Source organism: Falco rusticolus, chromosome 10 (assembly GCF_015220075.1).
Source record: "Falco rusticolus isolate bFalRus1 chromosome 10, bFalRus1.pri, whole genome shotgun sequence".
Classification (NCBI taxonomy): Eukaryota; Metazoa; Chordata; class Aves; order Falconiformes; family Falconidae; genus Falco; species Falco rusticolus.
The window spans coordinates 5,578,359-5,601,236 of NC_051196.1; the positions used below are offsets into that span (position 1 = coordinate 5,578,359).

General features: G+C 39.8%; 1 protein-coding gene across 6 annotated transcripts in view; it reads left to right on the top strand.

Annotated features, from left to right (window-relative positions):
• ABCC8 (ATP binding cassette subfamily C member 8) overlaps positions 1 to 22,294 on the top strand; it is an 83,081-nt gene extending 60,787 nt beyond the window's left edge. For 5 of the 6 annotated variants that reach the window (XM_037401633.1, XM_037401632.1, XM_037401634.1 and 2 more), the window contains 16 exons: positions 27 to 126; positions 679 to 926; positions 1,924 to 2,084; positions 3,463 to 3,532; positions 4,229 to 4,386; positions 5,313 to 5,405; positions 9,036 to 9,138; positions 10,564 to 10,677; positions 11,323 to 11,443; positions 11,604 to 11,734; positions 12,286 to 12,364; positions 13,268 to 13,376; positions 14,952 to 15,055; positions 15,820 to 15,953; positions 17,302 to 17,364; positions 21,670 to 22,294. In XM_037401633.1, the coding sequence (XP_037257530.1) occupies positions 27 to 126; positions 679 to 926; positions 1,924 to 2,084; positions 3,463 to 3,532; positions 4,229 to 4,386; positions 5,313 to 5,405; positions 9,036 to 9,138; positions 10,564 to 10,677; positions 11,323 to 11,443; positions 11,604 to 11,734; positions 12,286 to 12,364; positions 13,268 to 13,376; positions 14,952 to 15,055; positions 15,820 to 15,953; positions 17,302 to 17,364; positions 21,670 to 21,807 (1,926 nt within the window). In that variant the 3' untranslated portion in view covers positions 21,808 to 22,294. Of the gene's footprint in view, positions 1 to 26; positions 127 to 678; positions 927 to 1,923; positions 2,085 to 3,462; positions 3,533 to 4,228; positions 4,387 to 5,312; positions 5,406 to 9,035; positions 9,139 to 10,563; positions 10,678 to 11,322; positions 11,444 to 11,603; positions 11,735 to 12,285; positions 12,365 to 13,267; positions 13,377 to 14,951; positions 15,056 to 15,819; positions 15,954 to 17,301; positions 17,365 to 21,669 lie in introns of those variants that run through there. The other variant, XM_037401637.1, reaches the window with a different exon arrangement.
• The last annotated feature ends 584 nt before the right edge of the window (positions 22,295 to 22,878 follow it).

Consider the following 22,878-nt stretch of genomic DNA (forward strand, 5'->3'; position numbering starts at 1 on the left):
AAACATATGAACTGTCCCTTTTTCAGGAGACTATTATTGAGAGCAAAACTGTTTTGGAAAGAACAAATCTCCGGAGGACTATGTATTCCCGTGAAGCCCTGCTGAAAGATGATGAAGAGGATGAAGGTAAAAGGATGGCCTTTGAGCCCAGTACTGCTACATTACTGTTTCACAGTTCAATTATATGTGAATGAATTAATATAATGCAAACTGGCAAGAGAATAACCATTTTTCAGGTGGTCATGATTTGCAAGAGGGCTGTTTCCGTTGATTTTTACATCTGGACTATAGTGATTTCAAGCATTCAGGAGTCATAGGTTCCTTCAAACTCTTGAGGTTTTTTTTCTTATACTTGAACATGATTTGATAATTAATAGGGAATAATACTGAATAATTTATTGTGGGTGAGCTTCAAATCTGTCAATAGCTTAAGTACACTTGTTTAAGGTTTTACAATTCGTTTTTATCAAGCCAGTACTTTTAAATTGCAAAAACATGGCTGAAGACATCGATAACTAAGTACTAAGGTTCTTTGCACCTTTTTAGCATGTGTGGCTGAGCATGTAATTTCACCTCAAAGCCACTCTTTATCCCGTATAAGACCTGTTTTGTAGCTGCCACTTGCCAGTCCGTATGAAAGGTGTGTACGAGTAAGTACTTTTTTCTTGCACATTGCAGAAGAAGTAACAGAAAGCGATGATGAAGACAACCTGTCTTCGGTGCTGCATCAGAGAGCAAAGATGCCCTGGAGTGCCTGTGGCAAGTACCTCAGCGCGGCAGGAATCCTTCTTCTGCCACTGCTGGTTCTGTCCCAGCTGCTGAAGCACACAATAATGGTGGCCATTGACTACTGCCTGGCACTCTGGACCTCAGATGCCCTTTCTGAGAAAACAGAGCTACAGCTGAAGAACTGCTCTTCCTATCAGGTATGCAACGCCTTCTTCATCTTCCTCTTATGATTTAACCGGTGGGGATCTCCCGCTGTCAACCTCTGCTCCAAGATCTGTATGCAGTGTGCTGTATTTCTAGTAAATTTCTAGCTACTGGAGAGTGTTTTGAAGGTTAATGCATTTTTGGGTACACAGTGCAATAAAACTAACAGTTAAGTTTTATGTGCCGTTCTTCTCATTTTGCTAGATTTATTGTATTTTCATCATCTAGCTGATATGCCTAAACCTTGGTCTCTAAAGTAATTTTGATATCATAGTTCTTTCAAATTCTTCTGTACTGTTGCATTCTACTGCAAGTAGGGCTTTCAGATTTTCTAATATGGGGAACACAGATTATTTATTTTTTTTTTATGATGTGCATGCTTTTTTCAGTTGTTTGTTTTTTTCTAATGTGAATGCCACATGGAATTGACCACTGTGTTACCTATCAGGATACTCTGTAGAGGAGGGATTTTGTTAGAACTAAGATTTTCTTTATCGGGATTCAGTTTCTACAAGTAATCCTACATTAGTGTTTGGGAAGTTTGGGTATGATTTCGTGGATCACACTGTCATCTTTAAAAGATGCTTTATTGATGCTGAGTTTTAATATTAAATTAGTATTTCAAAATAAAAAACTATTATATTCTGTTCCTGTTCAGAAAACAGACCAAAACAACAAAGACATAATAAATGCTTTTAAAATGTTTTTTTGCCTTCAGATGAAACTATCAAATATATCTTTTCAGGGTTTTTTTTAATAGTATTTTGTGATTCTAAATGTCTGATTAATCTCTTATTTTCATGCAAACATGCCCCTCTCCAAAGGATAATACATTGTGGTTTAAGGTTGTTGAAAACCATTGGCAGTTTCATTTAGGGAGGAAAAAGCATTTACTCCTTACATTTTTTCAGTCCTGTGTTTGTGCATTTACAATAATTATTAAACATAATTTACAGTGAATAATTTTGTTACTTGCTTTTTGTTTCTTAGGATTTCAACCACTCTCGATATTCAAAAGTTTTCAGCATTCTCTGCTGTCTTGGGATTGTATTATGTCTTGTCACATCAATAGCGGTGGAGTGGACTGGCTTGAAAGTCACCAAAAAACTACACTCTTCTTTACTAAATAAGATTATTTTGGCTCCAATGAGGTATTGCTCTGATTGTAATACAAATTGTATTGTCGTAAAAAATTGCTGGCTGTGCTGCTTTTGGCACAGCCCAGGATATGGTTTTCTGGGCTGTGAGCGCCCATTACCAGGTCATGTTAAGCTTCTCATCCACCAGCATCCCCAAGTCCTCCTCCTCCGGGCTGCTCTCAATTCATTCTCCACCCGGCCTGTATTTGTGCTTGGGATTGCCCAACCCAGGTGCAGGACCTTGCACTTGGCTGTGTTGAACTTCACAAGGTTCACATGGCCCCACCTCTCAAGCCTGTCAAGGCCGTTTTGTGCTCCTTACTTCAAGGTGCTCTTCTAAGCACAGTTTTTAAGAAGTGACTGTGAATCACATTTTTTGTATCATTGAAAATCACCAGGCATCACACTACTGAGCAATTTTTGAAAATGGTACCCAGGCTGCTTGAGTTCCTAGACAGTGATCAAACGCCTCTCCTGCCTGACTGTGACTTCAGAGATTTACTTCCTTGCATATTTAATTTCTCTTTGCTGTTTTTAATTAGGGAGAAAACACAATTATTGATCTAGATGTTGTACAGTACATTCATAGCATGCATCATAATCTTAATCACTGAAAATCTTTACTGTCATGCAGTGATTGTGCAAGTATATGAAGGGTAATGGGCTTAGACAGTCATCAGGGCATCATTACAGTACACTGGGATGCACAGATACCAGTAAAGGACTTTGTCCTGCGTAAGTTTTCTTTCTAATACATGAAAAGCAAGTTGTATCTTAATTCAAACCTGCAGCTGTTACTGAATATTAGGAAAAATATCTTCTTATTTTCAAGTTAACTGTGTTTGACCCAGAAATCCTGTAGAAATAATATACGCATAAAACCTCAGATTTTTTAAAATACTTTTTTTTCAGGATAGAATTAGACTTGAGGTTCATCAAAAGCTATGGAACAGTTAATTACAGAGCAATAATGAAGTTTGCATTTTGCGTATGCAAAGGTCTCTTAATATATTATTTCAACAGTTGTTCTTAGTTATGCATTTCTATTCCCAGAAAAATGCAAGACTTTTCAATATAATTTGTTTGCAGTTTTCTTGCATTGAAGAGGCCTCAAATTGCAATCAAAGGATTTTTTTAAATGTAATCATGATTTGTGTAGCTTAGGCAGTAGAGGGAGCTGAGGAGATGCTTGCTGTTTTTGGATTACGTTCAAGACTGCCATTTCATTGGAAAGCTGTGGTGATGGGAAAAGAATGTGAAATTTTACTGTGGCTGTCCATATATTTGCTTGTGTCTGTGATAGGGTACCTAGCTTAAGGAAGACAAAAAAACCCTAAAACTATTCTAGTGTCCAATATTGTAATCTTTCCTGTTCCTTGTCTCATATTAGGTTTTTTGAAACAACACCTCTGGGTAGTATATTGAACAGATTTTCAGCTGACTGCAATACCATCGACCAGGTACTGAATAAATATATTCAAGCTGCCAAGTTGTCCTTTCTTTCCCAGTCTGAAAGGCTGGATTTTGTTTTATTACAGACTCATTTAGATGAAGTTTACTGATGAAAAGTAGTTTTGACTACTTTATCAATTTGTATTGTGATTTTCTAGGTTCAGAATCCATTCCTCATCTTAAATGCACATTGAAAAACCATTTATTTGATTAAGATGCCCTGTATATAAAAGGCAAGCAAAATTAGACCAATAGTGATATCTCCAAATTAAGAGAATCTTTTTTTAAAAAGTGGGTAGACACATTCACTTGGCACATACGAGCAAATGAAATTAGAAGAATGCAAACCCTGTTGCCCAAAATAGAAATAAGCGAGATTCAAATTATCAGTTTTTACCCAGACTGCACTGCCAGTTCATAGGATTAATACAGATGCTAAAATCATCCATTGCATCCCATTTGTAATCCTCTGACATGAGGATTGTGGGCCACAATGCAGACATGTGAAGCAGCCCCACAGAAATCCCTTCAAATTTTTCCAAAACCCAGCACTCTATTCAAAATCAGACCTGTATACTTAGTGCTTCAGATCCTCAAATTTTTTTTGTCCTTGTGTAAGTGGACAAAGGAAAATGAAATAATGCTGATTTAAACTTGATATGTTATGGAAGATTCTGTGTGCTTATTCTTCTTTATCTATACAGCACATTCCAGCTACCCTGGAGTGCTTGAGTCGTTCCACTTTGCTGTGTGTATCTGCTCTTGCTGTCATCTCGTATGTTACACCAATGTTTCTCATTGCCCTGGTTCCCCTCGCAATCATGTGTTACTTCATCCAGAAGTACTTCCGAGTCGCATCACGGTAAGAGCATAAACCAGTATCATTCTGGCAATAGAAACATCTTCTGCATGCGTGATTCCAGGTGAAAATGGAAATCTGTAAATCCAGGGAGAATCTGGAGAACGCAGTATAACCATGGTGCTACTGCTGCCCACTAAGGATCTAACGTGCACAAGCATCCTCTCTGGTTCCGGGTGCCTTTTAGTTTCTAACAAGTTGAAAAATTCTAGCCATATCTGTGATTTTGTTCTGCTACTAAGAACATACAGCTTCCCTCCCAGTGGCGCTCAAGAAGTGTTCGTAGTAATGCTGCATTTATCCCTTCATGTATGCATGAATTGAGAGGGATTCTACAACCAATTTACTTCCTGCTGGAAGAAACAGAGACTAAATAGAATTTCACCCCACCTGTGTTTCCACTGATTTGGTGACTAAACACAAAACTGAGAAACAACGTAATGATGAGTGTGGGCTCTCAGTTACTCTGTGTAAGTTACGCTGTCAGCTCAGTGAGAAGTTGTGCTATCTGGGGGGGAGACTGGGGACAGAGGAACTTGCATTTTGCCTTCTGCTTAACTCGAGCTGTTATTTGCAGTATCCCATTGAATTTATATTCAACATAGAGCCAGAATGTTGTTTAAAATTAATAAACAATTGAGTATAAGAAATAGGAATATAGGAGAAACAAAGGAAGGCAGTAAAGGGAAAAGACCCATCAGAACTCCAGCATTGTTTGTATTAAAATGTTAAAAAAGGAAAATCCTCCTGGGGTCTTTGTTCCTTGCTCGGAGACATGCAGCACTGCTTTGCAATCTGTCTGAACCCTATATATACATATATATAATTATTGTGATGATATTCACTTTCAATCTCTGGGCCTGTTTCAAGAGACTGAACTGCACAACAAAACTGGATTTTTACAAAATTCTTTTCATAACCCTCTCCAGGGACCTGCAGCAGCTGGATGACAGCACTCAGCTACCATTACTCTCCCATTTCTCAGAGACCGTTGAAGGCCTAACCACCATCCGAGCCTTCAGGTACAGTTTTATTTAAGAAACGTATATTACCTCACTTTTGAATATCTATCTCTGATTCTGTTCTGCAGTTGTGCAGTTATTGGTAATTGTTATTTGGATCACTTGGAAAAGCCAGAGTCCCCAAAACACTGGTAAGGGGGAACTCCAAAACACTGAGGAACTTTAAGTATTTGCATGTGAAGGAGTTACTGTGGAAAAACAGGCTGATATTTGTCAGCTGCCCTGTGGTAATGGTCCACACACTTGCACACAACCTGAAAAAAAAATACTTAAGGGCAAATGTGATTAAAGAAGCTAAATTAGCTTGCAATTACCGCAGTGTGCGGTGTGGCAGACTGTCTGCTTGGACAGTTTCCGTGGAACAACTAATATGCACTAACTTGTTATGCCAGAGTAATCTGCCTATGAGTCGATGTCCTGGTAAGATAATTTGTGCGTGCTAGTGACTTCAGCACCCTAAGTTATTCTTCAGGTTGTTAGCTGAAAATTTGGTGGTTTATACTTATTTTGAAAGTACACAAGCTGGAGACTAACTCTTTCATTGCCTGTTTTGATTCATTTTTCTGTCCACGTAAGCTGACAGGGGAGCAGCCCAGGAATACCTGATGGCATGCCTGGGCTGCATCTGTTACAAAAATGGCTGGTACCGGCAGAGGTACCAATAAAACTACTGCAGAGCTTACCAGCTGCTTTCCCTGAGCTAGTGCTGCTCTTGCCTTTTCCCAGTTGATTCAAATGCAATTAACTGTCTTCCACATCCATCTCATCTAGATGGCTACATGTTTTGTTAGTTAATTGTTACTATTCTATCTTTGAAATGGTAGTGCTTATTCCTCCTAATATGTAATTTTAATTTTATAATTTTATAATAGAAGTAATGCACAAAGTTAACTTTTTCTTAAACTATTTATTCTATTTATTATATATAAATTATTTATTCTATTTAGAAAATAGAATATAAATAGCTCAATGAAAAAACAACCAGTTTAAGATTTTTCTTTTTGACTGAAGGTAGCTTCCCAAAGAGTTGTAGAAAGGCATAGTATTTTCTATTATTAATTACTGTTATTGGATATTTAATTCGTTAAGTGCCAACAGTGTTCTCAGCTACAACAGTTGTAGCTATGTCTATGTTCACTTTTAAGGAAAATAAATTTTGCTTTATTTGTTGCTTTTCTCATTTGTGTATTCTACTCCATCAAGAGGCTTTTTAGAGTATTATGGCTGTATATTTTCAGGTGTTGATACAATAAATAATATTCAATGCCATCTAGCTAATATTTTCAGTCTTCTGGAGCATTCCCTCTTGGTTCTTCCTATCACCTTGAAATTAATTCCTATGTCAAAGAATTGTGTTTGGTGCCTCCTTTTTCTTAAATCCTGCAGTAACTGATGTGCCTGTGACCCAGAGAGCCATGTGCGTTCAGTAAATTCCATATTCCATCTGCCTGCCAGCCTCCTGCATCAGCTGGTAACCTGGCTATTTATAGGACTGTGTGGCTTTTCAGCTGCCTCGCATATTAGCAGGAGTGGAGTTTAGACTTGCTAGCTTGAGCATCCCTAAAAATAACACTAATTCAGGAATCCAGTCACCACGTTTGGAGGTGCTAGTTATTCCTGGAGTGTCCTTACCCTTGGTAACTCTCTTATCCTGCACTTCTCAGAACGCATAAGGAAAGAAATGTACAAAAAATCCAGGGGGAGATCAGAAAGACAGCTACTGCTGCAGCTATAAATATGCCTTCAGCAGATGCCCTGGCCTGATTTATAGTTTGCTATCTGGCACTTCAGATAGTGTTGGTGCTAAATAATCGATAAAATGTAAATGTGAAGGCTTCTGCAAAGACTGGTCTGTTTTCTGAGAGGCCTGGTGATCTGGGGACGCTCTCTGAAGAGAAAGATTTCTGCAGTCCTCCACCAATAGTGGTAACTTTGTTTGCATCCCCATTCCACGTGCATATATGCATGGCTGACTCATGACACATACCTCACATCTTCTGAGGCATATCTGCGTCACATAATACCTCATGGTGTAGATAGGAGAGTTAAACGTGACCGAATTGGTTCCAGAAGCAGTACAGCCATCTCTGTATGGTAGGACACCGAGGGTAATTAGTCCTGAGGAAAGGCAGGGCTCACTAACTGACACTGTGTGATGCTAGCACTTGCTTTCAGGAAGAGCCATTCTAGACTATACATATACACCAACATGCTCAGAGCCAGCCGAGGCCATTCTTCATTGCACACAGCAGACACATCTCTTATGTCTTGGCAAATGGTTAAGTTTGGAACAGCGAAATTTTTTCCAAAAGTGGCGCTTACTACTTTTCCTCAAAAGCACAAATGGTTTATGTAAAGTCTTAACTTTATTATGCTGTACTCAGAAGAACGATTAAGATGCTCTGCAGTGAACAAATTTGAAAGCTTCTCTAAGCCACGTACTTCATACTTAAAACATTGTCCTATCTTTCTCTCGTATCAGTATAAGGAGAGCTGAACTTAGAAATAACTAGTGCTTCTTGCAGCTGTAGTAGCTAAAGGATATAAACAGGGGGAAATGAGCGTGTTTGTTAAACTTGCTAATGTAATAAAGGAGAACAAAATTTCAGGCTCTGGGTGCTTAAACTAGACCTTCATGACTTCAAGCTTCTGTTAGTGCTCTGGAAAAAACTTTTGTGCCAGACCTCTTTGTTATTAGACATAATGCTTGATACATGTTATTAACATCATATTAATTAATACCTATGCAAATAAATATGCCCAGCTAAAAGGGGTGACTGACTGACTTGTATGCTTGCCAAGACCCCAGTCTAAATAGGTGTAGCAGGGAATCACCTTACGTATCTGCTGAATTCAAGGCAGAATTCATTGATGCGGCTATTCTGATGAGTGGGTGCAGATTCAATATAATAAACCATAAGCAGCTCTATTTGCCATCGTTTTGTGTTGTGACTAATTCTCTGGGGGCAGGTGGGGGCGAAGACACAGTTCTTTCCATTCTGTTACTTCTTGTTGCTCCATGTGCTTGGACTGCTGTTTACAAAGTGCTCCATTTATCCACTGATAAGGGCGTGTTTGTCTAACACTGGAGCTACTATGACTGGAGGTACTTTGAGTTTATAATAAATTGTTACAATTTCTAGGTACTACAGTAATATAAATTTTAAAACGAGCTTATATGATCAGGTGGGAAGAGGAACTGCATTCTGCAGCATTAATACTTTTCACAAGTTACATGCATGTATTATTTCTCTCTCATATTTTCATTTTTAGTTTCAGATTGCCTGTCTCACAATTACCATGTAATAAAATACATTTACAAAATGCCCAGTGTGATCTGAAAGTCCCACATAGAGTTTCATCAATGCAGTAACATCCATTTACTCCTAAAAATGCTGTACAAATACAGTTTGCATGTGTCTAATACAAGTCTACAGATAATGTCACTGAACTATTGGTAGGCTGATTTAGACCCTGTGTCAAACTGCCGATGAGCATATATCCCCAGCAATTAAATTTTACTTTTCATTTTTCCAAGACACGATGCATGACTTTTTCTCTTTTTTCTCTTTTTTCCTTTTTTTCTTCTATTTTTTTCCTTTTTTTTCCTTTTTATTTTTCTTTTTTCAGGTATGAAGCCAAATTTCGCCAAAAGCTTCTTGAATACACAGATTCCAACAACATCGCTTCCCTTTTCCTTACAGCTGCCAATCGCTGGCTGGAAGTCCGCATGGCAAGTACATTATTTTTGTGTGTATACACAATGAATTTGACTTCATTCCAAGCAATCTGAGGCGGCATCCAACAGTTATCCAGCTTCATCTGGGTTTCAGATCTGCGCCTTTACCCATTGTATCTCTCTATCTGTAACGATTATGTGCCCAGCCCACCCTGGAAACTGAACGTCGTACATTTTCCCCATAGCCTGCAGCTGTTTCTCCAAGACAAGAATAGTTTTTATAGGTCACATTGGCTCCTCTGTGTGTGAAGAGTGATTAGAGCTGGTCAAGCTGTGCTGCCAGCCAGGATGCCTTTGTGGGACCATGTTAGTCAGTGTCAGCAGGCCTTGGCCTTGGGGGTCCCCAGGACATTTCAACATCTTGGAAGCTCTCTCAATGAGCAGAAGGATGCAGGCAGTTTGTGCCTGGGTTTGGGTCATCTGAGAAATGCCAAAGATATTCAAGTGCCCATTTCCTTAAAAGTGCTCAGTAAAGTAGCCTGGCATGAGAAATTATTTATTAAAAATAACTCCCTAGGAAGGAAATCAAGGAATTTTATGTTGTGGATGGTGATACTTGTATCAGACTTTGTTAGATACAGGTGGAGTACTGCTGTTGTGGTAACATGGGCTCCTTTTATGTGTGCTAAGTGTATGTTAACTCATATTTCATGTCTCAGACTATATCTCCATTTTGGACTCTATTTTAGCTGGTATCTTTTGCAACTTAAATCCAGATATTGAGTATGACTTAAATAAAATATTACTTCCTTTTTATATGCTCAGTCCTAGACCATCTGAAGACCCTAATTTGGTCAGTGCGTATATCACTAAACAGTACAAATACAGACAAGAAACAATTTCCTTCCTTACAGAGTTTGTTTTCTAGTCTGTTACATAATTTTACGCAAAGGCTTGTCTGTGGGAGGTCAAATCACTAATGAGTTAAATTAAAGCAGCAAAAGCCCGTCATGGTTGGATGCAATCCAACTAATAAATACATGCTGTGCAAGAACAGCTGGTTTGAACAAATATGGATTGGTAGCCACTCAGCAGTGACAGCAGTGCCTCCCAGCCATCAGCCGCAGAGAGGATCTGCTCACAGATGGGATTACATGAGCATTTCCCTCCTATCCCAGGTAACACCAGCTGTGCGGTTTCAGCCACCCCCATTACATGCTTAAGATACTTGCACTGACTTCTCTGGAAGAAGATAAGGAGTGTTGGTACAACTCCTCCTGTGTGCTAAAGTGTTTCCAAACAGCACAGCCACACTAAAGGCATTAAGAATGGGTTCCTAGGCAGGGTCTCTTTAGAGTTACGTGGTGTTTTCTGCATGTATTTCAAACTGTCCAACAGGTTTGTTATTTGGTATGTGAAATTATGACATTTTAATCATTTGTAGACTTACAGTGATGGAGTTTATTCATATTCCTTCAGGAGTACATTGGAGCATGTGTGGTACTCATAGCAGCTGTCACTTCTATTACCAGTTGCCTGTATAATGAACTCTCTTCAGGACTTGTAGGCTTGGGACTAACCTATGCTCTTATGGTAAGAATCTTGGGACCCTTTCTGTCTCTCCCAAACATTTTTATGTAATTCTTCACGGCACGAAGATGAACAGGAAGATTGAAGGTGTCTGTACTTCTCTAGTGGGTACTGTAACGTCATTGAAACCATGTGTTACCTTCAGTTCTCATTCAATGGTTGACATATTTGAGTGTATGCTTTCTTCAGTTTTTAGATAAAATATTGAAGTGTTAGTTCAAATATGTCAACCAAATATGGCCAAGTTGTGTCATATTTTTAATATTGTCTTGCATCGTGAAGAGTATTTTTTCAGTGCGTCAATTATATTTATGCCCTGGTACATCATTCTAGACTGTCAGACCTTAAGTTAGCAAGATGATGTCTTTTCACCTGTCTTTACAGTTCCTCCCCCTCTTTTCTGTTCCTGTGGATCAGATCTCCATAGTACCAAAGCATTTGCACATTTGCAGTTAGGAAATGTAACCATTAGTCATTGCCATCACCCTGTTGATGTGTACCATACAGATTCGCAACGCCAGCTTATTGAGGCTGAACAGGTGTTTCTGTGGAGGAATATAAACTGCGGAGGAATATAAACTGCATGCTGGTCAAATGATGCAAACTACTAAAAATCTGGAATTTAGTAGTGTATTTGCTTTACATCAGGTGTCTAACTATCTGAATTGGATGGTTCGTAACCTGGCTGACATGGAGATCCAGCTGGGTGCAGTGAAAAGAATCAATGGCCTTCTCAAAACAGAAGCTGAAAATTACGAAGGGCTCCTTTGTAAGTGCAGTTTTGTGCAGCATGCAGAAAGAGCTTGCTGAAATTTTAATGATTTTGCAGTGTATTACCATGAAAAACATAGTAAATCACTTAATGAACTGATTAATTTATTATGAGAGGGTTGGTTGATTGGGTTTTTTCCCCTGTGCTCCTGGTACAGCTTCCTCGCAGATTCCCCAGAACTGGCCAGACAGAGGGGAGATCCAAATCCAGAACCTCAGTGTCCGATACGACAGCAACTTAAAGCCAGTGCTAAAGCATGTCAATGCCCACATCTCTCCAGGACAGAAGGTAAAGAACTGCAGTGGTTCTGAGGAGCATTTTAGACTAGCACATCATAGAAATCAGAGTTAAAAAAACATACCACAGTATGTTTTGATGACTGAATTACCAAAGTCTTTCTCTAAAAGAATGTAGCGCACTGGGCAGGAGTCTGGGGCTTTCTTATTTTGGTGTCTTTAGGCATACTTTAAAGAGTGACAAGTTAGAACTACATATGACTTTTCAGTATCCCAGCGCCTGTTGTCAGCACACAGTGCCATAAGAAGCGATTGTGTTAGATCTACTTTCCATCATTCCTATGTGGCTCTCTTGCCTTTATTCCCATTGCTGCCACTCTCCTGTTGTTCTTGTATGTAGGACTGGCCTTGATTTATTCCTAAATGCTCAGACCCCTGAAGACAAAGAGTGAACTCAGGGATTTTGTTATGGCCAGTTCAGTTTGGCTGATCCATGAGGGTCACGGGGATCAGAACAGCTTCTCCATCCACTCATCTTAAACGTCAAATACAGACATTATCCATGTCCGCTCATGTGGCGTTCATCTGTGTTCTGTGTCACAGATTGGGATCTGCGGCCGAACAGGCAGTGGAAAATCCTCCTTCTCTCTGGCGTTTTTCAGAATGGTTGACACTTTTGAGGGTAAGATGACACTTCTGCATATTGGTCAAGCTCAGCTCCTGAAGGTGCTTTGCTAGTCCTTTCCTTAGCCACAGCTTTGAATTGTGATTATTTATTTTAATCTGCAGGACACACTCTCTGGCCTTGTATTGTACTTTAAATACAGTATCATCTGTTACCTAACAGCTGTGCCATTCATAAGCTGGATCAATAAAAGTTCTGCTTGACAGAAGCAAAAGTCCAAGAGTGCCAGAGGACAGCCTTTTGTGCTGTTAAATCACAGCTGTAGGAGCAAAGCATAAAAGGGGGCGGGGTTCAAGTACAGTGAAGTACATGCGCAGATAGGGCCCACTGGGCCCAGAAAACTCAGCAGCTGAGGACTGCAGCTTGCCCTGCTGCCCTGGAATTTCCTGCCATATTTCCTGCTATGTGCACCATATCTATGTGCCTGATGGAGTGTTTTCCTGTGCAACTTAAAAATAGTTCAGCCTCAGTTTCCCAGCCACATCACCCACAGGGCCCGTATGCAGAGCCAGGTGGTTGTACTTGGAGATAAAATTTCAAAAGTGCTCAATAGTAATTTGGCATTCTGAAATGCTTAACCGTTAACTAGTCACTGGTTGAAGTGACGTCTTACCTTGTTGTTCAGTAGATGTTTATAATGGTCAAGCAGATAAGTAGTGTGTCTAATCATTCATAAAATATTACAGGTATACTTTTTATTCTTCCCAGCTGAGGCTTAGTCCCAAGACAGTTGTGCTTGCTGCTTGACCACAGCTTGTTTCTTTAGTGAATAAAGGGATATGCAATTCAAGGCCTGTTCCTGCTGTACTGTATTGCAAGCTGAAAGTGAGCCGTGTCTTTGTGAGCAGCTGCATGGCGTGATAAATGGTCTAGCAGACTATCCATTTTCTTTTTGAATAGGAAGGATTATCATTGATGGTATAGATATCGCTAAGCTCCCCTTACAGACGTTGAGATCGAGGCTGTCGATCATTCTCCAAGATCCTATTTTGTTCAGTGGAACAATCCGGTAAGCGTTAAGCACCAGCAATAAAAACTTACAATGACTTATATGTTACTATATATTAAAATTATATCATGTCATGAGTTTTACAGAATTGCTGATAGCAAGCTGTTCAGTTCTGGTCACCTTAGTTGGAGTAGGGAGAGGATCGTTGCTTTCTGTCTGTGCCTTTTAGCCACCCTGCCAGACTGCACGTTCCCAGTGCCTGAGCCTGGACAGCATGCTGTCGACAGAAGGCATCCCATGCCTGGGAAGTAGGGAAAGTCACTGTTCCTCCGGGATTGAGCAATCATTTCAGCTCACTGATCAAATACCCATAACCAGCCAGCACTTCTTGAAACCTTCGCCTTCTTTCTCCTACATCGGTTTTCATGTGTCTGCCTTAAAATATGAGATGGAAAAAATGCAGCCTAAAAAATTAATGTAGGAAAAAAGCAGTAAAACAATATGAGAAGTACTGGAGGAAGTCTTGGGTATTTTATCATGGAGCCTCTATCAGTGTTGCCTTTCTAGTGTTTGAGCTGTTCTTTCATCTGTGAGACCAAACACCTTGTTTCTCTCTTTTTTCACTTCCCCCGCTCCCCCACTTCCTTCTCCTCTGAGAGGATGACACAGTAGAAACAGTGGCAAAAATATCCACAGTTTCCAACAAATGTCCTTCCCTATGTCTGTGGCATTTCCCTTAGAGAGGAACAGTACAATCCTCAGTGCACAGTTACATCACCTATTGTTACAGTTTCTGCATAAAAGTCATTAGAGTTCACTGAAAATGATACAGGCTTCTCTGGTTTGCTGACTCCGTGCTAATACGGATCTCAGGATTATCTCCTGAACTTGCCTGAATAGAGCATGATTCATTCATGTCAAAAGTTGAGGTGACTGTATACCTTTGTTCTATTAATTCATCTATTAAAAAATTTATTTAAGGCAGCGTCGATCTGCACAGCACATACAGTAGGAGTAAAACATAAAAAGTGTTACATACTGCTGAATCTTTTATTTCTCATTATCATTATATAAATAGGAGAGTCACATTTGTTGCTGTCATTTCTGGGCCACAGCAAGCTAAATTAACATTCATCTGTTCATAAATTCAAGATTTGTTCAGTTGTAGTGAAGATTTGAGTTTCATAATTCAATACGAATCTTGATTGTTCTGTTTAGCGTTTCTATAGCCGTAAAGAACAAAGAGACGCTGGATTTAAAAGGATGGTAGAATTTTGGTCTTTCTTAAAAAAATAATGTTAAACTGATCATATTTACTACTTTTATTCAGAGCTTTTTCTAATAAAGCATGAGAATTTCTTTAATTTATTCAGGATAGAATAAATTCTAAAAGCACAAAGATACGTGCAAAACAGGAAGCTTTTTCAGTACTGCTCAACTGAAAGAGTCAAATTTTGTTATTAATCACACTGGTGTAAATGTTGACCAAGCCTGCAAAATTCAGTGGATTTATACCAACGATAGATCTTTAGCATATGATTCTGATTATTTGCAGCTTTGTTTCTAAACATTATAAACTTCTGCCATGTATTTATTTTATTTTGACTGATATTCTTGAATTACGTGTAACTGTAGGTTTAACTTGGACCCTGAGAAGAAGTGCACTGACAGCATGCTGTGGGAGGCACTGGAAATAGCACAGCTCAAGCATGTGGTGAAAGCGCTACCTGGGGGTCTAGGTAATAAGACTTCCTTTTTGAGAAGAATTGCTTCCAGTGTTCACAACATTCCTGTTTCACATTTACTGCTTATTAAAAAAGTAGTTGCTGAAGAAAAAACTTTTTTGGTTTATGACAAAAGGTACTTGCCAGCAGGCAAAAGTCCTGTATCCATCTAACTGCCTTACCTACCAGCTGCACCTGTGGGGCAGAATCCTGTTTTACTCAAATCAATGGTAAAATTATTATTTTATTTCAGTATGTCATTGTTATGAAACATTGAGGTTTACAGGTCTTGTGAATTCAAAGAAGGTGCCAAGAAGTCAGGTGTTAGTAGAATATGTTCTTTGGTATTTTCCAATAGTCATGTCCAGGGAGGAAGATTTCAAAAGCTTGAAGGTGTGATTCATTTGGCCATGCAATGAAACAAACAAAACTAAAAAAAAACTTGAAAATTGAAAGTTATACAGCCTTAGGGTACAGAAATTACAGATGCTACTTTGACAGGGGGATGCAGTGTCATAGATCGCAAGTGTTCCAGATAAACTCGCTTTAAACACACCTAGTTACTTTGATGTCTAATAGATATAAAGAATATAGTGAGGCAGAAGTACTGGTCCTATAATTGGGTCACCAGCAGCTGTAGACCTAGGAAATGTTACTTTGAAAGCCCTTATGCTGGAAGTGAGACATTATTTTCCAAGCATGTGCTCTGCTCTGATCAGACCCTCTCATACACACGCATGCACACCATATAAACAGTGGTTTTGCTATATCGTTTCCAGATGCTATAGTCACAGAAGGGGGTGAAAACTTCAGCCAGGGCCAAAGACAGCTGTTCTGCCTAGCAAGGGCTTTTGTGCGGAAGACGAGCATCTTCATTATGGATGAAGCCACAGCATCTATTGACATGGCAACAGTGAGTTTGGAGTGTTGCTGACTTCCTGTTTTCCTTGGTGGGGAGGGAACTGCTAATAGGCAAAGAAAAAGGTGGAAAGCAATTCTCTCTAACCTGTAATACGCTTACATCGCATTTAGTGCAGACATGTTTACAAGTCCAGGTAGTTGTGAGTTATTGCTAACTAGAGAGCTTTCAATTCATTTTACTAGGGGGTTAATAGTTATTCCAGCATTGTTTGCATTAGGAAAATGAAGCACGTTATTTTCATTGGCAGTTTTATTTCCTAAAGTAAGCAAAGCTTTGGAAGGTCAGCTGAGATGGTCAGTGAAGGGTAAACTGGCAAGCAGAATAATGTCCCCAGTATGGTGGACAGGACAGGTCAGAAAGTTAGAAGGCTTGAAATTAGAGTCAAGGAAATAAACAAAGAGACAGAGAAGACATACTGGATTACTGCATTAATTGTCTGAAATTGCTAGACACATGTTAAACCACACAATATTAGTGCACTGACTAGATTTTTGCCAAATAACAGTACATTCTTAGGATTTTTTTTTCTTCTGTTATGAGAAATGTTTCAGTCTTTTTCTTTCGATGAGTAAAGAATATCATTGGAAGGGTTTATTGTAACAGCTACAATTTTTACTTGTATGAAATGTTACTGTGTTGGGTGTCAGTAAGGTTATGAATTATACTGTACGCAGCCCAGTTAAAATTCTTAATTTTGATTCATTGAGGATATACTTCCTCTCTTGAGATACCTAAAGAACAGGTAATAGCAAATAAAAATATCTGTGCTAGTGACATTTCTAGGCAGTTTGGTACACAACATCATGTTTCCTAAATATCAAAGGATAGTACTTGTTGAGTGAGAACTATGTATGTTAAGACCATCTTAAATGTTATCTCCACTGTTAAATATGCCAGGTACAGCATACTCCCTTGCTTATCCCTGACACCCCTTGGTGTTAGAAGTCCCTAGTCTGCTGGGACATTCCTGGGCTTGCAGCAGGGTGAAAAACACCTCACAGAGGCACCTTTGTGCAGGCAGCCTGGCAGCACCCTGAATTCACTTTTGATTTCCTCACTGTAGGACTGAGGTCAGGATAGTAGGGGTCTGGGGACCAGAGCACAACTGTCATGTGTGCTGAATGCCAGAGGCAGCGGGGGTGGCAAGAACAAGCAAGGGCTGTCTAACTGGAGACCAGGCTCTGACTTAGTTTTGGCACAGCGTTAATTCTTCATTTCTGCAATGAAGGATCGGTAAAAGCATGGAATAATTACTGGCTACTTAAGCCTTCCTAGTATCTGTGTGTCTGTCATGTAACTTCTGTTGTTTAAAGAGCAACAAACATTTTTCTTTACATAGGAGAACATACTCCAGAAGGTAGTCATGACTGCATTTGCTGACCGTACTGTGGTTACAATAGCAGTAAGTACAGTTTCTGCTACCTTTCTAATGTAAACAAGAATCAGAAATGTCACATTAGTTAATTCTTGTAAATGTTGATAAATGTGTTAATTTGGCCATTAGTCTTTTCTTTTAAAGCAGTGTTTAAGTGTAAGCTTTCGTTTCCATTTTAAATTACTTTCTTATTTATAGAATCATAGAATCATTTAGGTTGGAAAAGACCTTTGAGATCATCAAGTCCAACTGTCAACCCAGGGCTGCCAAGTCCATCCCTAAACCATGTCACTCAGCCCCGCATCTACACATTTTCTAAACACCTCCAGGGATGGTGATTCCTCCCCCTTCCTGAGCAGCCTGTTCCAGTGCTTGATCACCCTTTCAGTGAAAAAACTGTTCCTAACACCCGACCTAAACCTCCCTTGGCACAACTTGAAGCTGTTTCCTCTTGTTCTGTTCCTGGTTATCAGGGAGGAGACACCAACCCTCACCTGCCTGCAGCCTCCTTTCAGGTAGTTGTAGAGAGTAAGAAGATCCTCCCTGAGCCTCCTCCTCTCCAGACTCAACACCCCCAGTTCCCTCAGCCGCTCCTCATGAGACTTGTGCTCCTGCCCCTTCCCCAGCTCCGTTGCCCGTCTCTGGACACGCTGCAGCACCTCTATGTCCCTCTTGTAGTGAGGGGCCCAAAACTGAACACAGGTTTCGAGGTGCGGCCTCACCAGTGCCACGTATGGGGAGACGATCACTGCCCTTGTCCTGCTGGCCACATTGTTTTGGAGAGAAGCCAGGATGCCCTTGGCCACCATGGCCACCTGGGCACACTGCTGGCTTATGGTCAGCCAGCCATCAGCCAGCACTTCCCAGCCGCTCTGCCCCAAGCCTGGAGCGCTGTGTGGGGTTGCTGTGACCCAGGAGCAGGACCCGGCACTTCTCCTGGTTGAACCCCATACTATTGGCCTTGGCCCATCGGCCCAGCCTGCCCAGACCCCCCTGCAGAGCCTGCCTGCCTCCAGCAAGTGTCATCTGCAAAGGTACCGAGGGAGCACTCGATCCCCTCGCCCAGATCATCGATAAAGGCATTAAGCAGGACCGGCCCCAGCACCGAGCCCTGGGGACGCCGCTTGTGCCCGGTGCCAGCGGGGTGTAACTCCATTCCCCGCTGCGCTCTGGGCTCGGTGTCCAGCCAGCTTCCAGCCCAGCGCAGAGCACACCCCTCCCAGCCGTGGGCAGCCGCTTTCTCCAGGAGATGCTGTGGGAGACGGTGCCGAAGGCTTTACTAAGGTCCAGACAGGCAACATCCACAGCCTTTCCCTCGTCCACTGGGCAGGTCACCTTGGCATAGAAGGAGATCAGGTTCCTCAAGGAGGGAACTGCCTTTCCTAAACCTGTGCTGGCTGGGCCTGACCCCCCGGCTGTCCCGCACGTGCCACATGATGGCGCTTAGGATATTTAAATACATAATAACAGCTGCTTTAATGTGTTACATGATGCTAGATCCGATTGCCTGTAAAGGCATGCAGTCTTAAGTACACAGTCTGTTTTCTGTTACCCATTTTAGGGTAATTTAAAATATAATATGACTTTGACTACTGTGAAATCTAAGAATGTTTCATCAAGCTACAATAATAATTTAACTAAGGACAAGTAAAATTATGTGGTAGTTCTGCCACTGGATAAAGCAGTTATGTTTCAGAATTTAAATAAATTAGAATCTTACCAACTTTTAAAAATAAACATTCCATCCCTGCTGACAGTGATTTAATTTAAGTTTGCATATCCTTGAAGTGATTATACAAAGATTTGAGTTTCTCTTAAAAAATTGTTTATGAAAGAGATTTGACCTGAATCAAAGCAGTTGGCTTAACAGATGTGTCAGAAGCAATACAGATCTTTTAGTTCTCTGTTTTCTAGAAATACACATATTTCAGGAAGGTGAAGTAAAGTCATTAAGCTTCTTAACATTTAAAAATTAAATACAAGTCAAGAAACCTATGCTCAGGAATGTTACAGTATGTTTTTATTTTTACCTAGCATATGTGTAATAGAAAACCTGATTTATCTCAAGGTATCCGTTCATTGTGTCATTATTAAAAAGGCAAAGGAATCATAAGCCTGAAATTTCCTGCTTTCTCTGCCTGAAAATTCTTGAGTTGCACTGCATTTTGCATTTATGTATCTTTTTCAGTTTGTTTGGGGATAGGCTGAGAAAGTTTTATTAATCTTTCACTCTCTTAGTGAGTTTTAAACTGCACAGTTCAAGCAAACAGCATTTTGGAAGAAATTTACTGTGAATGTTTTTACTTCCAAATGTAAATGTGGTTTACAGCAGGTGGGTTTGTATTCAAAACATTCTCTAGTAAAAATATAACAAGTTTTTTGGGGGTGGGGTAGGTGATGGCTTTCGCTTTTTCTTTGTGTTTTTTGTTGGGTTTTCAGTGGGTTTTTTGATTGGTTTTTTTTTTTCCCCCAGAGAAGGCCGTATATTCCCAATTTGCATTAGGAAGAATAGGAGGAGTCTAGTATTTGGTCTGTATTATCATCTACGTTACTTTACCAGTGATTGTGTTATACTGAAAGAGGTCAGACAACCAGGGCAGGGAGTACAACTGGAATGTGGTATTTTAGTCCTCTCCCCCTGCCTGTGGATTGGATAAATGTCACAGGAGGACTGTGGCAGAGATGAGATTTGTAGATACCATCAGTGATTATTTAATGGAACATCTGGCTAGGAAGCCACAGAAAGAAATACAAGAGTTGTTGTGGTACTGAGGGGGCCCAAGATCTGGTTAGGAACTTTACGGGTGAAGAGCAACTGTGTAACAGGGGCCATAGTATTTTAAGATTAAATATCCCTGCAGGAGTAACGCAGACCCCAAAAATCCAATGGAGTTACACTCAACTTTAAAGAGTAGAATTCTGGAAAGAATTCTGGAAAAATCAAGGAGGCTTGCTAAAAACAAACCTCAAAAATATACGCAGGGTAGGGGGATGGGGGTAACCTAGCTAAAAAGAAACAGAGAAGAAAATTGAATCTGCCAGGAGTCGTGGAAATTACTGGAGGATTTTATTCAAAGATCCTGGAGCCAATGCATGCTATTTATTAGGAAAGGCTTGAGTAAGGATAGAAACTGGTATGGCTAAACAAATAAAGATGATTAGAAACAAGAAGGCATTCTTGTAAAAGATGAACTCATAAAGAAAACAGAAATTATCATAAACTCTGGCATGTTTATATGAAAATGCAATAAGGCAGGCCAAAAAAAAAACCCTATGAGAGTAGCTTCTGGGAGCTATCAAAACTAATAATGAATTCATGAATCCCTGAAACACACCGCAGCAAGAAGTCTGTCAATTTATAGGGGTATTTGATGGTGGATATATGAAAGGAATGCTCAGGAAAGATAATGGTATTGCAGAAAGCTAAATTAATTATTTTTATTATCCACTGTGAATAGAACTATGGAGGTTTCTTCCTAATAATATAAATTAATCAAATGTTAGGGGTCACTAGAAAAAGGGTAGAGAACAAAAAGAGACAACATCATACCTTGAATATTGTGTATAGTTCCAGTCCGCTCATCCCCAGAACGACATGTTGTAACTGAAAAGTGTTGGGAAGCACAAAGATGATCGAAGGAGTGGAACTGCTCCTTAAGGGGAGCAGCTGAGTAGGCTCGGCCTCTTCTGCCTGGAAGAAGGACAACATAAGGATATGTGAGACTGGTCTGCAAAATCATGAGGCAAGGGGCATCAGATGAAGTTCCGAGTGGTGAGGCCCAGCGCATACAAAAGTGTGCACTTGTTCATGCAGTGGGGCGCAAGCCTTGAAAAATCTTTTCCAAAGAATGTAGATGAAAAACATTTATGAAAGCTCAAGAGAAGATGTGGGCAAGGTCTTAGAAAAGAGATCCATTCAGTTTTACAAACAGACAAACCACACCAATCTCAGGAACCCCCGTGATCTAGATGTAGTCCAGGACTGGGAGGGTGCCTGCATGCAGTACCACAATTCCTTCCCTGTTCTCACTTCCGGGCTACCTTCCTGTGGCAACACTCGGTGGCAGGACTCCGAGCTAGGGACATTGTAGTCTGAACTTACATGACTCCTCATACTGAAGTACCTCAAGTACCTATGTGCAATTTATGATACTTGAGTATCCACATGGCTCTTGGTCTGTATGTTTATCTGCAGTATTTGCACAGTAAATTAGGATGAAAGTAGGATAAGTAAACCTAATCAAACTTGAACTTGATAATTTCTGCAACTCTTGTCTTATCCTGGAATGCATTTGGTAGATATGCTGAACTAGCATTTTGTTTCTTTTTCAGCATCGTGTGCATACCATCCTCAATGCAGACTTGGTTATTGTCATGAAGAGAGGGGTTATTTTGGAATATGACAAGCCTGAGGTTCTGCTAGAACAAGAAGACAGTGTCTTTGCTTCTTTTGTACAAGCAGATAAATAACAAAAATAAATGAAGCATTTTAAAGTATAATTGTATTATTTTCTAAAAATGTAAAATACCTGTAAATAAATATTTCATAATAAATTGAGGTTTTCCTTTTTTAATAAAATGAGCGATTTTTCTCCATCTGAAGCATTAACAAATTATCTGTGTATTTTCCTTTTATGTATACTACTACTCTTTTTATTTGCTACCAAAGAATCATGAAATATAGCTGAAAAAATGATATGGGTGAAATATGAGAGGGTACACATCAAACATAGCCGGCATGGAGTTTTTATGTAACTCTTAAACCTCTCCTGTCATTCTGTTAACATGTTATTTTTATGTCATAGTTCTGCTGTAGATAGTGCTCATGGCTGACTAAATACAGAAGGAAAAATTGTATACCAAAGGGATTTCTCAAAAGCTTGTATCTCTTATTCATATGACTCTGTAAAGCTTTAATATCTAAATATAAAATCTATAAAGCATTTTTTATATTGTCCTTTATTGATAGTTCCTGTGTCTCTTGTTCTCTCCTTTAATACCTTTTAGAAACGAATCACGTTCCTTTAGTTTTCCTTAGGCTGCCTCACCTCTACCCCCATTGAATACTATTATACTGATTCCAAACAGGATTGAGCTAGACTCCCTCCCAAACTGTGAGGAAGCTACGAGTAGGCAGGCTGCGATAACATAGCAGTGTTTAATGCACGCTTTTTCCAGACCAGTACAGATGTACCAATTCATCTGGACATTATCCCTCCAAGTCTAGTAAAAAAAGAGCATTAAACCTTTCACTGTAGTTCAGAGCCATGACAGCTTGACTCATTGTCTCCTAGTTTTAGGTATTTCACCCGCTGTCACACTGTTTCTAGATTCACTGTGATCCTTACCAATAGATGATATATGCTTAATTTGTAACCACTGAAATTATCCTAATATGGCTAGGTATCACCTTACCCCCGCCCTATTGATTCATTGTGACAATCCTTTCAGGATTTATTAGTTGCTAAGGGGTTAGAATGTCAAAAAATGGAAGGCTACACAAATTTTTCACTGTTAATCTTTTTATAGCAACATTGGCTT